General features: G+C 31.3%; 5 protein-coding genes across 5 annotated transcripts; 3 read left to right on the top strand and 2 right to left on the bottom strand.

Moving 5' to 3' along the window:
- Nucleotides 1–1,731: 1,731 nt before the first annotated feature.
- Nucleotides 1,732–3,891, top strand: MPS3 (Mps3p; the record flags this gene model as incomplete). The annotated part of the gene is made up of 1 exon (XM_041548495.1): nucleotides 1,732–3,891. One exon carries the CDS (start codon nucleotides 1,732–1,734, stop codon nucleotides 3,889–3,891), a length of 2,160 nt encoding a protein of 719 aa, XP_041404429.1.
- A 1,225-nt stretch (nucleotides 3,892–5,116) lies between these two features.
- TPH3 (Tph3p) lies at nucleotides 5,117–6,532 on the top strand (the record flags this gene model as incomplete). The annotated part of the gene is made up of 1 exon (XM_041548494.1): nucleotides 5,117–6,532. One exon carries the CDS (start codon nucleotides 5,117–5,119, stop codon nucleotides 6,530–6,532), a length of 1,416 nt encoding a protein of 471 aa, XP_041404428.1.
- A 193-nt stretch (nucleotides 6,533–6,725) lies between these two features.
- Nucleotides 6,726–7,955, bottom strand: MAD3 (Mad3p; the record flags this gene model as incomplete). Its single annotated transcript, XM_041548493.1, has 1 exon — nucleotides 6,726–7,955. The coding sequence occupies one exon, from the start codon at nucleotides 7,953–7,955 to the stop codon at nucleotides 6,726–6,728; it is 1,230 nt and encodes a 409-aa protein (XP_041404427.1).
- Nucleotides 7,956–9,338: 1,383 nt separating this feature from the next.
- ERC1 (Erc1p) lies at nucleotides 9,339–11,312 on the top strand (the record flags this gene model as incomplete). Its single annotated transcript, XM_041548492.1, has 1 exon — nucleotides 9,339–11,312. One exon carries the CDS (start codon nucleotides 9,339–9,341, stop codon nucleotides 11,310–11,312), a length of 1,974 nt encoding a protein of 657 aa, XP_041404426.1.
- Nucleotides 11,313–11,582: 270 nt separating this feature from the next.
- On the bottom strand, nucleotides 11,583–12,470 carry KABA2_01S12474 (uncharacterized protein; the record flags this gene model as incomplete). The annotated part of the gene is made up of 1 exon (XM_041548491.1): nucleotides 11,583–12,470. The coding sequence occupies one exon, from the start codon at nucleotides 12,468–12,470 to the stop codon at nucleotides 11,583–11,585; it is 888 nt and encodes a 295-aa protein (XP_041404425.1).
- Between the last annotated feature and the right edge of the window lie 88 nt (nucleotides 12,471–12,558).

Below are 12,558 nucleotides of genomic sequence, written 5' to 3'. Positions count from 1 at the left end.
TAAAGCTGTTTATTTCTTAATGTTATAGCAAATAATAACTTTCTAATTGATTTAAAAGTAAATGTTTTAACGTGTTATTCAAAACTTGCCCCTTTTATCTGTCAATGCCCGATTTTCGAACGCGGAGGGTAACAATGGATAAGCATTAAAATTGAACCAAGATAATGCTACTATGATAATCGAGATAAGCCTATTCTTGAATGATTATATATTAATCATGAATAGAAAAGCCGTTGTTTGGACATACCCCTCCAATCCACACTTGGACAGATTGTAAGGTATATTTATTAAAATGGTCTCTTCTGGGTGACCTATGATAAGTTAAACTGCCGATCTAAGATTGATGTACCACGATTGAATAAAATGAGAGAAAGTCGCTATTAGACTGATATATCTTTTCAGGGTCAATGACTATAAGATATCTAATAATACCTGGAGGAACAACACTGATCGCTCACTTCTATGTTTAAAGTACTGTGATCCGATATAAGTACAACATGACCTGCATTCAAAACCGTTAAAAATCATCTGAAGAGAAAGAGTCATCGTCAGCCCTCATCGAGATTCCCCCTAAAGAAATAAATTATAGAACCTTTAAATAACAAATCACATAATATGAATTGACGTATAAAGGAAGGATGAACTTATCTATTATTTCATAATCAGTTCTCAATTCGAGTTTATTATAAACACCTACAATAACAATAGTAACTTTCATAACAAGAACAATCTCGCCATGGAATATGAGATTACACAAGTATGATGAAATAGCCCTCAGGGAAGTACCCGTATTCCTCATCGATCAAAGGACCGTCCTCATCTGGTGTTAGGAGATATACTGCTCTGCTTTCATCGCACATTTAGCAATTGAAAAGGAATCGGCCATTAATGTTCTTATGTTGTCTTGGAAGACGAAGGCTGTATGCAAATATGGATATTTTATAATACGTCCTTGTGAAAGTCTGTCTATAATTTGTGTCGAAGCTACCTTCATGTTAGGTAATTGCGCTGTACTCAGAGTAGTACCTGATCTTTCGAGAGAAGACTTGACAATGAGTAATACAATAACATAACTTTCCAGATGCAACTGAGAAACAAGATGTAGAATCGATATATGATCTTTTAAGGCAGTTATCTAAAATAGACTTATGACACTTATTGACTAAACGCAATCATACATATAATATTATAGTTAAATATAGTATAAACCCATCTTTGATAGAATTAAGTGACCTCTAGTGGAATCGGTAGATCGACATTACTAATAATCAATATATTGTTATACCAGTTGACTATTCACAGCATAAGTATGTTCTCTTATATAAACATTAATTTCAGAATAACAAATCTTATATAAAAGCTTCAATTAATTCAAACAAGATGTCACATTATAAAGTAGTACACTGTCTCAATAAGAATATTACGAGTATATTGAACAACCATAAAGTCACTTGTTAGTTTTGTAATTCTCATGACTTTTCTTTTTGATGTGTTTGAAATTCCTTAACAAGCCAAAAATGTAAAGACAGTTCGGACATGTAAATGTATAAAAATTTAAAAGATGTAATTATTTACGCGTCTTGGTGTGTATTTAGAGAGATGAATGGATAAAAGGCTCCTACTTAGTACAATTAACCACTTTTGATAAATTTAAAGTTGATATACACCATTACTAGTTGTACTATCTGTTATCTAGTGGACAAGGAAGAAACAATAGATTGGAAAGCAGGAATGTCTAATGCTGACAACTTTGACGACCACCCTTCCAACGAGCATGTTATAGATCCTATCAATGCCGCCTATAGGGATGCCCTTCTAGAAAGGTACAATACAAATGACAATAAGAGCGACAAGGAGAACAGTCGTAGCAACGATGTTGATACCCAATTTTATGACAAATTTAAAAGATCAATTTATAATAAATCTTCCAATTTTGACAACTTGGATTCGCCCAGTGATTTAGATTACACCGATGATTCAGATTACACAGATAGAGCAGATCAAACATTTGTTGTTCGTAACTCAGATTCAGATTTTGACGAAAAAGAAGAACAGGAAGAAGAAGACCTAGATGATGAGTTTTTGGAAGATGATAGTGAGGAAGATGCAAATGATTATCTGATTGACGATTTATTAGACACTACTACCACTCTACCAGATAAAGTGAAAAAGACCAGATATTACGAATATAATGAAAGAGACACTGATAATAATTTAGAATCAGATGACCAAGAATTAGAAGTTGATTCTGAGTATGACGGTGATATTGATAATATAATATCAATAGAACCTCAATTTCAATGGTTTAGACTAATTTTAATAGTCCTAATATTAACTGTTCTATTACCTGTTGTACCTATATGTTTCAAATTCGCAAGTACCGTCGGTAAGTCTATTGTTAATCAACCGTTTCATTCTCAAAATTCAAATATTGATATGACGGGCTCATTTGGAACATTACAAAAACAGATCAATCACTTATATAACGAATTAAGTGTAAAAGATGAAAGACAAAAAGTTGAATTTGATGAAAAAATTAAAATAATCATATCACAATTTGAGAAAAATATTAAAAAATTAATACCAAAAAAATTGTTAACCTTTGAAGATGAGATTAAAGAAATGAATAAAAAGTTAAATGATCTGACTAAGAAATATGATTTAATTAATACTCAAAGGGTCCCTAACCATTTAGATAACGATAAATTAGAAGCTACCAGATCTCAATTGTTGAAAAATCTTGATTTGTCATTACCAAATAATATCTCTATGGATGCAACAAACAATTTATTGGTCAAGGATGTCGATTTACAAGACTTCAAGAAGTTTGTATCTAACTTCATTATATCATTATTCGATGAAGTTATGGAAACAAATTCAATCATATTATCAGGAAATATAACACTAGATCACACTATCAATTCATACATTGAAGAAATCACTAATGACAAATTAAAAATGTTTGATAATACAGCTTCAATCAATGAATTAAAACGGAATATCGAAGAGATGAGAGTAGAATTATGGCATGAGATCAAGGAATACTTTTCACAAGTTACAAACAATATCGATTTGGGAAACTCTCAATCTGTTAATCAAATATCCACATCCTTTTTGAAAACTATAATCTTGCAAATATATAATTCCAATCGTTATCAATGGGAAAACGATTTAGATTTTGCTACTACTGTTCAAGGTTCATCTATAATTTCGAGCCTAACCTCGCAAACCACCCCTAAAGGAAATGGACTAAAGCCATTGGCTTTGTTGTTAGATTCTGTTTATAGTTCTCCATCTGCCTACTGGCAAGGCAGAACATCCAAGGGAAATCAGTGTCGAGTTGCTATCAAATTCAACAGACCATTACATTTAACAAAATTATTCTACATCCATGGCCGTCTGGTAAACAATTTACATATAATGAATTCCGCTCCACGTGATATATCAATTTACATCCTGTTACAAAACGATAGAGACCAAACATCATTTGTGAAAGAGGCTCAGATCCAGGGACAAGGCGTACTGCACCCTAAGGACCGCCGATTTGTCAGGATTGGAACATTTACATATGATTTGAAGAGTCTAAAAGTAAGACAACAATTTCAATTACCTAGTTGGTATATCAATTCTAAACCATTAGTGAAAGCTATACTATTCGAAATAGATAACAATTATGGGAATGGACACTTTGTATCATTAAAGAAATTCGTCATAAACGGTGTCATCGAAGAAGATCTGGATATTATTAAATCTGGAATTTTCCCGTTAGATTTTAACAATGGTAATTATGTCCCAGAATACGATTCCGATGATTTTAATATATCTACAGAACACATATCATCATCAGCAAAGGGTGTAGCCTCATTTGGGGAAGATCAGCCAGTTAATTAACATATGAAAAAGCAAACAAAAAGCAAACAAGGCTTTAAATGTGTTGAATAATTTTCATAATTAAATGTGTCTACTCCGGCATTATTTATACTTATTAAACAAAATTTGACGATTTCCAAGAGAAAATGTTATCTGGAACGATTAAGCCTAATCATAAATCCTTCTAGTTTGGAATGATACATGTGGGGTTATTCTCCTCTTGTGGGTTCATTAAGTTTCCATATACGAACAACGTCCGTATTTCTCTACGTATACGAGATAAAATAGATTTGGAAAAGGGTTACAATCTATACAAACCTTCAATGAAATACTACATGAATCAAATGTTACAAAATCTCCTGCGCACCTCGTTATACTTACACGGTTGCCTATTAAGAAAGAGCACTTCTCCGGTGTTTTTCAAAAAAATAAAAAATAGAGAATTTCGTTGTTGTTGTACTTGACTTTATTGGGCGTGCAAATTACGTTTTCCAGGTTAAGCTCATTTATTCATTCGTGAAGCATTTTTGTTTTTGTTTTTCCCTCAATATTTCGTTAATTGAAATTTTATGCACTCAAACTCACTTTATTTCACTGCATAGGAAGAATGAAACAGGGCAACAACAGTTTGCCAATGTACGTAGATCCCCTTGCCAGAAATTCAAACAAACAAAAAGCTGTTTCTTTCCCCTTTTAAGCCGTCACTGAAAATATAAACAATAAAAGTGGCACAGAGAGACGAGAGAAGATATTGATCATTATGATCTGAGCTACTAAGAATCTACCTAGGAGAATCCAGTTATTAAGGTCGTAATATTATAAAAATGTCATCATGATATATTGTTACTAACGAGAGAAACTCATACGAATTAGGTAACTATGGTAGACAAATGTAATAATAGTTTTGGGGCGTTACTGGTAAACTACAATATAACGAGATTATGAATATTCCAAAATTTCGGGGGCAACTTTGCAATAAAAGCCAGACAAGATTTTAGCCACTTCATATTATTATAATTATTATATTTCTTCATGAACTGTTTATATCTTATTTCTTGATTAGTAGTCGTTGCTATTGATCATAAATCCTTATTTTACTTTGCTTTAAAAGAAATTGATAACGTAGTAGTTCAATTTAGCGATCAACGAAGGGATAATCTTTCAAAGTTTTGAATTAAATAACCTATTAATAATTAGTAATTACATATAGAACTCCCATATTACAAATTAACAACAACAACATATAATGAAATTCTTCAGTGCGCTAAGGAAACCTGCCATCATCAAGAGAAAAAACAGTGTTGCAACAGAAGTAACAGAAGTTTCCCAGTCAGATAGTTCTAGATCTAATAGCAGTACTGCAAGTCCTCGTATTCCATCTACTCCTGCATCATTGGCGCAATCAACAGCTTCATCTTCAAGTGGTCAGTTAAACTTTCAAGAACTTTCAGAAGATGTTATTATGTCTTCCGTACCAATGATGAGAATCATTAGTTCACAGCTTGAAAAAAAATACTTCGAATGGGGTAGACAAAGAGATACTAATGTTTGGACATGCTCTGTCAATGATCAAGAGGATCGTCTAATTGAAAAGATCTCAGTAATCGGAACGATTTTCTACTTAGAGTTAGAAGATCAAACAAAGACAAGTTTCCCATTAATTGGTAAATTTTCTACAGATTCTAATGCAGTCTTTAATGAAGATTCTATTATGTTTGTAGACCCTTTAGTGTCTATTCGTTGTGAAAATAATCAACTATTGAACTCTTTACAGAAACTAATTGCATTAGCTTTATTTGAACATTTTTCTGTGTACAAATCCTTAACAGGTTCCCTTATTTCTTCAATTGGGTTGAGAATGCCTGATATTAATATGATTTTGAACTCCCAATTCAATTTCAAGGATTGGTGTGACATTTACATTCCTGAAGAAGGTTGGGTTAGATCATGGTGCCATATTAATAAAATGTCTAAAAAGACAGATAAGTACGAACCAAAGGGGAAATATCAGATTAAATTTTATAGACATAATAAATCAGCCAATCCAAGTTCTAATGCAAATCTCATTTGTTACATTCCAGATACGAGTTACGTTCAAGATATATTTTTTTATAATGGAGAAGAAACTACACAAACACCTATATCCAATCCTACATCTTTCTTGAGCAACATAACAACTGTGAAACTTGTGGGTGACGTACTATACCCTGACGAGACTCCTGCATTAAGGACACCTTCAACAAGTAGTAGTATCACTAAACAATTAATATCTCCAAAGAGAGATGTTTCTACCAAGGCTGTCAAATCCTCTAAATCATCTTCATTCAGGACAAAAAAAAACGGTGTATTGATAAGACCTCTACCTCATCATGGACTTTCACATTTTGATGCAATGATCAAATTTATTATCCCAATGATGGATGTAACAAGGAAATATGGCCGTCCAACACAATTTGTTGCTACAACAAATGAAGTTGACTCGTTGATGTTTGGTCTACCTAAATTACCTAATACAAACTATTTCAAAGAATCAGAACTTGAAACAATAATTAATGATAAACAAATGGAATATTTGGAAAGCACCGAAACTTTAGCATATTCTATGAGTTGGATTTCTGAACTTTTAAAGGAAGCATTTGAGATCAATCCTGATAGATATTAATAATGACCTTAAACATTCATTCGCTTTACGCCTCTTTTAATGAATATGATTTTTACTCTCCAGTCGCTACATTCAATTTCATTAAATCTTTATAATATAAATATGTCATATGCATAATCTTCTACTAATATACATATAAGTTGGATTGAATTACATAACATAGTATAATTAATAATTAATAATTATAATTAGATTATTCATTAGTCTGCACGATTAGTTTCCTTTTGTTTATTTTTCCATCCGTCATATCAATTGAAGGATTCAATTTTCTTTTGTTTGATTTATTATAACAACCTCTCATTTCTGCCAACAATTGATCTACACTGAATTCGTTATCCTCGGGATAGATGAGATTAAAATTACAATCAATTCTTTCCGATTTTTGTCCATCTATCGAAATAATTTTATAAACAGGTTTAGTTCTACCAATATTGTCATTAAAAATAGAAACTTTAGCAGATGGTCCAGCCACATTACTAAGACCATATTTTGTTTCTTGTTTCATTGGTTCTATAATAGTATTTGAATGCAAAGGTGTCACTATGGATTGATTTTCTTTTAATCTAGAGGCCTTCGTTTCAAACCCTGTCGAATCATCCTTGAATATTTCTAGTTTAGTAGAATCACAATCTTCACGATTGTCATAGGCATCATCATTATTATCTTCACGAACATCTAATTTTGTTTTGTCATTGCTACTACCATTATTATTGTATATTTTTTTGGAGGCCAATATTTCCTTTAAATCTTTATTAAGTATTGATATATTACCATATTTCAATAAAAGATTATCAATAGACGCTTGATCATTATTATCACTACTCTCTATCGATATATTATTCAATTGGAAAAACTCTTCTATTTCATTAATTTTATTTAATAATTGTCCTGCAGGTAAAGCATGATTTTTGATTCCTATCAATAAGAAATCATGACATTCTTTATAATTCCTCATATCAAATAATAATCTTGAAAATTCAATGAAATATAAAGTTAATGAATCAGCAATTCTATTTCTAAACATATAAATGAACATATCTCTACGATCTCTCATAGAATATTGAAAGAATGAATTGATGTATAATAACCAAATCTTCAAGTATCTTGTATCATTACGATATTGTTCATTATTTTTCATATAGGTTAAACATCTTTCTATTACCACTAATAAAATATTATTAGGGCCTTTGAACTGTGATTCTTGTAACCAATCAATATATTCCACATATGTATCAAATTGATCGTTTCTATCTGCTTCCAATCTTTTTTCAAACCAATTTATCTTTAAATCTAATTGTTCGGTACCAGATAATAATACCTCATGTAAAACTTTTACAGATCTGCCATGTCTTAATGGTATTATGTTTTCTTTTTCATTCTCTAAATGAGTAAAAGATACAATATCATCTAAATCCGATTCCATTCCTCTTTGATAAGATTAGCATCAATATAAATATATTTAGTCTTCGTCGACTCTATAAAATGATAAGTAATTCATCATACCAACCATCAAATTCAATATATATTGTTAAATAGTAATATTATTATTATTGATTATATGATTATGTGATTGTACAAATAAAAATAAACAAAATGTGTACAATAGCCCTACTCAAATACCATAACCAACCCTAGGGTTTGCATATGTAATAAAAAATAAATTACATCATTCAACTGCTAATAATATCCGATTCCCCACGTGTAGTATATACGACGAAGATAAACGAGCCGATTGCATGAACCAAATTAACCCCACTAACGTCGACTTATGAGATACTCTGCAATGTTAATGGCACTTCACAATCAATACAATACATTACTAGATGTTTTCTCTGAGGTATTAATAAGCACTTATTTAGACAATAGCAAGAACTAGATAGAATTAATAGGGATATACTTATAAGCATACAAAAATATACATATATCTGCATCATCTGTTCGAAGATCATACTATAAAATATATATATGGACTAGAGGTGTATTATTGTACTATATCCATATAGCACTATAAATTGTAGTAATACCTACCATATTGCAGTATTCTCTCTTGACTGCCTCATATACATACACATACAATCAATATACTAAACACTTATTACCTAAATTCATTCATATGAACTATTTATTACATAGTCTTGAACGTAAAATTCATTCAATTTGTCTTCTGCCTGTATGGCTTGTCTTCAGTGTCTCTCTCACTTCTCACTATGAGTGATGACCGTTTCTATTTGACTGAAAATAATTTTTCTCTTTTTACTGTAAGCGAGTCCGTTTCTTCTTCCTCTTCTCTCTCTGGTTGTTTTTTCGGCTTACTGAACCCAGTTACCAGTGCAAGACCAGCGAAGAGAAAGGGAAGCGATATTTGACGGTTGTAACTGAAAATAATTGTATAATCTTATAGAAAGGAATACAGTTAATATTTAATAAAGAAAGGAATAATATTTAATTTTTTAATTTTCTTTTGCTCCACTTAAGGACATACATATTTGAAATATTGACACTTAGTTCAAGGAATCTGTGACCCAATATAATAAACATCATTTAGCATTTTGATTATTTAACTGCTTACCCTTTTTAAAAAAAAAAATTGAAATTTTTATCTTTACCTATAAGAAATTAAGTATTTATAACAACAATCCTTTCTAAAGCAAATTAAAATAAAACAGAACAATTTTTTTGATATTATACTCTCATTAAAATATTAATTTCCTAGCCAAGAAACCAAAAAACATAAAAATCTTTAAATATTCCATTTTTAAATTGCCAGAAAACTATAGACAACAATTACAGTAGATAGAAAATAAGAATGCCAAACCAATTCTTACATACAGACCAAGAACAACGTTCTTCAATGGTATACTCTACAAGTATGGGGAAAGCAGGTCTATTCATTCCAGCTGACTATATCAGTTCTGATAAAAATGATACTATTGTCGATGAAACGGAAGATGATGAAGGAACTTCTTCATCAGGTGATAATTTGCACAATATTAATAACCATAGCAACAGTAATGATCAAATGGCTACGGACCCAGTACGATTGACGAAGAATACTGGAGAGATGGAATTTTTATTAGGAGATGAAGATGAAGATAGCAGTAATAGATTTATGCATTACCAATCAATTAATGATGCACAAGAAACCCATAATAGGAATTCTGTTGTCGAACAATCTAGACATCGTAGTAGAACTGCATCTATGTGTAAGAGTCTCATCGATGAAGAACGTGATTTATTGATAGATAACAAATTGTTAAGTAATACTACGGGACAACGTTCTAGAGGTAATAGTATAGTGGAAAGTATGTATGGGAATATTGAACCAGTTGATGCAGAAGTTGCTAGTGAGATTATGACTACTTGGAATGATGCTATAGATTCAGGAAAACCAATCCAAAGTTCTTTTAAGAGAGAAACTCAAGTCATAGCATTCAATGCGTTACCCCTTATTTTCACATTCATATTACAGAATTCATTGTCTTTAGCATCAATATTTTCTGTATCTCATTTGGGTACTAAAGAACTAGGTGGTGTTACCTTAGGTTCTATGACAGCTAATATTACTGGTTTAGCGGCCATCCAGGGTCTTTGTACATGTTTGGATACATTATGTGCACAAGCTTACGGTGCTAAAAACTATCATTTGGTAGGTGTGCTTATTCAAAGATGTGCTACTATTACTATTCTAGCTTTTTTGCCAATCATGTATATTTGGTGGAGTTGGTCGGAGACAATATTGTCATGGATGATTCCAGAAAGAGAATTATGTGTGCTTGCCGCTAAATATTTAAGAATCACTGCCTTAGGGGTGCCAGGTTTTATATTATTTGAATGTGGTAAAAGATTCTTGCAATGTCAAGGTATATTCCATGCATCAACTATTATCCTGTTTGTATGTGCACCATTGAACGCTCTAATGAATTATATCTTTGTTTGGAATAAAACAATCGGTATTGGCTATTTGGGTGCTCCTTTATCTGTGGCTATAAATTATTGGTTGATGGCAATTGGATTAATGCTTTATACGATATTTACTAAACATGAAAGCAATCCAATGAAATGTTGGAATGGGATTATAAAGAAAAGACAAATATTTAAGAATTGGAGAAAAATGTTTGGACTAGCTTTACCAGGTATTATTATGGTTGAAGCCGAATTTTTGGGTTTTGAAATATTGACTATTTTTGCATCACATATCAGTACTAATGCCTTAGCGGCGCAATCAATTGTCTCTACAGTTGCGTCGTTGGCCTACCAAGTACCTTTCTCTATATCTGTTTCAACCAGTACAAGAGTAGCAAACTTGATTGGTGCCTCTTTATACAAGAGTTGCATTATTACTTGTAAAGTATCTTTGTTGTTATCATTTGTCTGTTCATCTTTCAATATGATGATTATCGTCACATTCAGAGACCAAATCGCAAAATTATTTTCTACAGAAACAGCTGTGGTCAATCTGGTGATTTCAACTTTACCAACATTGGCATTCATGCAATTATTTGATGCCTTCAACGCATCCACAGCAGGTTGTTTACGTGGTCAAGGTAGACAAAAAATTGGTGGTTACATTAATCTATTTGCTTTCTATTGTATTGGTATCCCAATGTCATACATGTTAACTTTTAGTTTCAATATGGGTGTTGGTGGTCTATGGTTCGGTATTACTTGTGCATTGATAATGATGAGTATCTGTCAAGGTTATGCTGTATTCCATGGTGATTGGAGTCAAATTCTTCAGGCTGCAAGATTGAGAAATTCAGAAGGTGCTAGAGTTAGTTGAACCCTTATTTATTAACATATATATATATTTGATATATAAATCTGATATATAAATTTGTTGGGATTTCTTTCAACTCACAATTAGCATATATTTATTTCAGTACCTGATTTCATAATCCAATACGAAATCATTCCAATATATTTCAATTATTTATTTCGTCATTAAAATAATAACTATTTAATTTTCTAGTTGAGTGTATGTATCAAAGAAGTATTTATATATTTCTTCGTTTTAAAATTTAATGAACTTGAAAATTCTAGAAAATATACATTAATAATAACTTGATTCATATTCAGTTTTAATTTCCATAACTACCGATGTTAAATTATTGTATAAGAAGGGAACTGTCCGACCTCTTACGGTTCTGTATTTTTCAAATATTTCAATAGCTATCCTAATATCAATAGAAAACATAGTACTAAATTTTTCGATCTCATTAATCAGTGCTCTCCTCCTTTGATAAGTTCTTATTTTGTTCAATTTACTCAATTGACCCTTTCCAAATTGATTTTCAAAATCTTTAATTTGAAATCTTAAATTTTTGTCAAAATCATCATACAGTTGCTTTATTGTCTTTGGAGCTTCAATCATATTTAGATCAAATCGTTTTACCGATATAGACCCACAGGCTTGGTCTATCTTATTATTTTCCGAAATTGGTATTGTGTCCTGTAAAATTCCTTCTTCACATGGAGGCTCACTCCGAATGTGGTATATGTTTTCTTCATGTTTTCCTTCAAAACATTCAGGTTGCGGAATGTCGTGACTTGAAGGAACTTGAGACATGACATTCTCTACTTCATCTTCATCAATTTGAAGATATTGACTAACTGCTGCAATTGAGTTTGGTGATATTGGAGAACTTTCTAAAAAAAGCCCAGAACTTGAAATTATTTTGGTTGTTTCATTTTTGTCATTATTATCTTGACTACAAAATATAATATTTTCTTCTCTTTTGTCTAATTGTAATTCTCTTTTAATATTATTTAAATCAATAATAATAGAATAATTTTGCCTTTGAACAACATCTAATTTTTCTTCTAATCTTTCAATTATATCGCAATCTAGAAAGGTTGGGAGTTTCATTATAGTATCCCATTCCTCGGCGATTTGGTTAACAATTATTTTAAATGAATCTATTATCTCTTCAATGGTCATGGTGTCTGATACGCAAAAAATCTCGTGATACCTTGTTTTTATGTACTTTAAAACCAAAATATTAAAATATAATCAAAAATATAATAAA

The sequence above is a fragment of the Maudiozyma barnettii genome (assembly GCF_903064755.1).
Source record: "Maudiozyma barnettii strain CLIB 1767 genome assembly, contig: KABA2_01, whole genome shotgun sequence".
NCBI lineage: Eukaryota > Fungi > Ascomycota > Saccharomycetes > Saccharomycetales > Saccharomycetaceae > Maudiozyma > Maudiozyma barnettii.
Note: the sequence above shows the minus strand (reverse complement) of the source record. Positions and strands in the feature narration are given on the sequence as shown.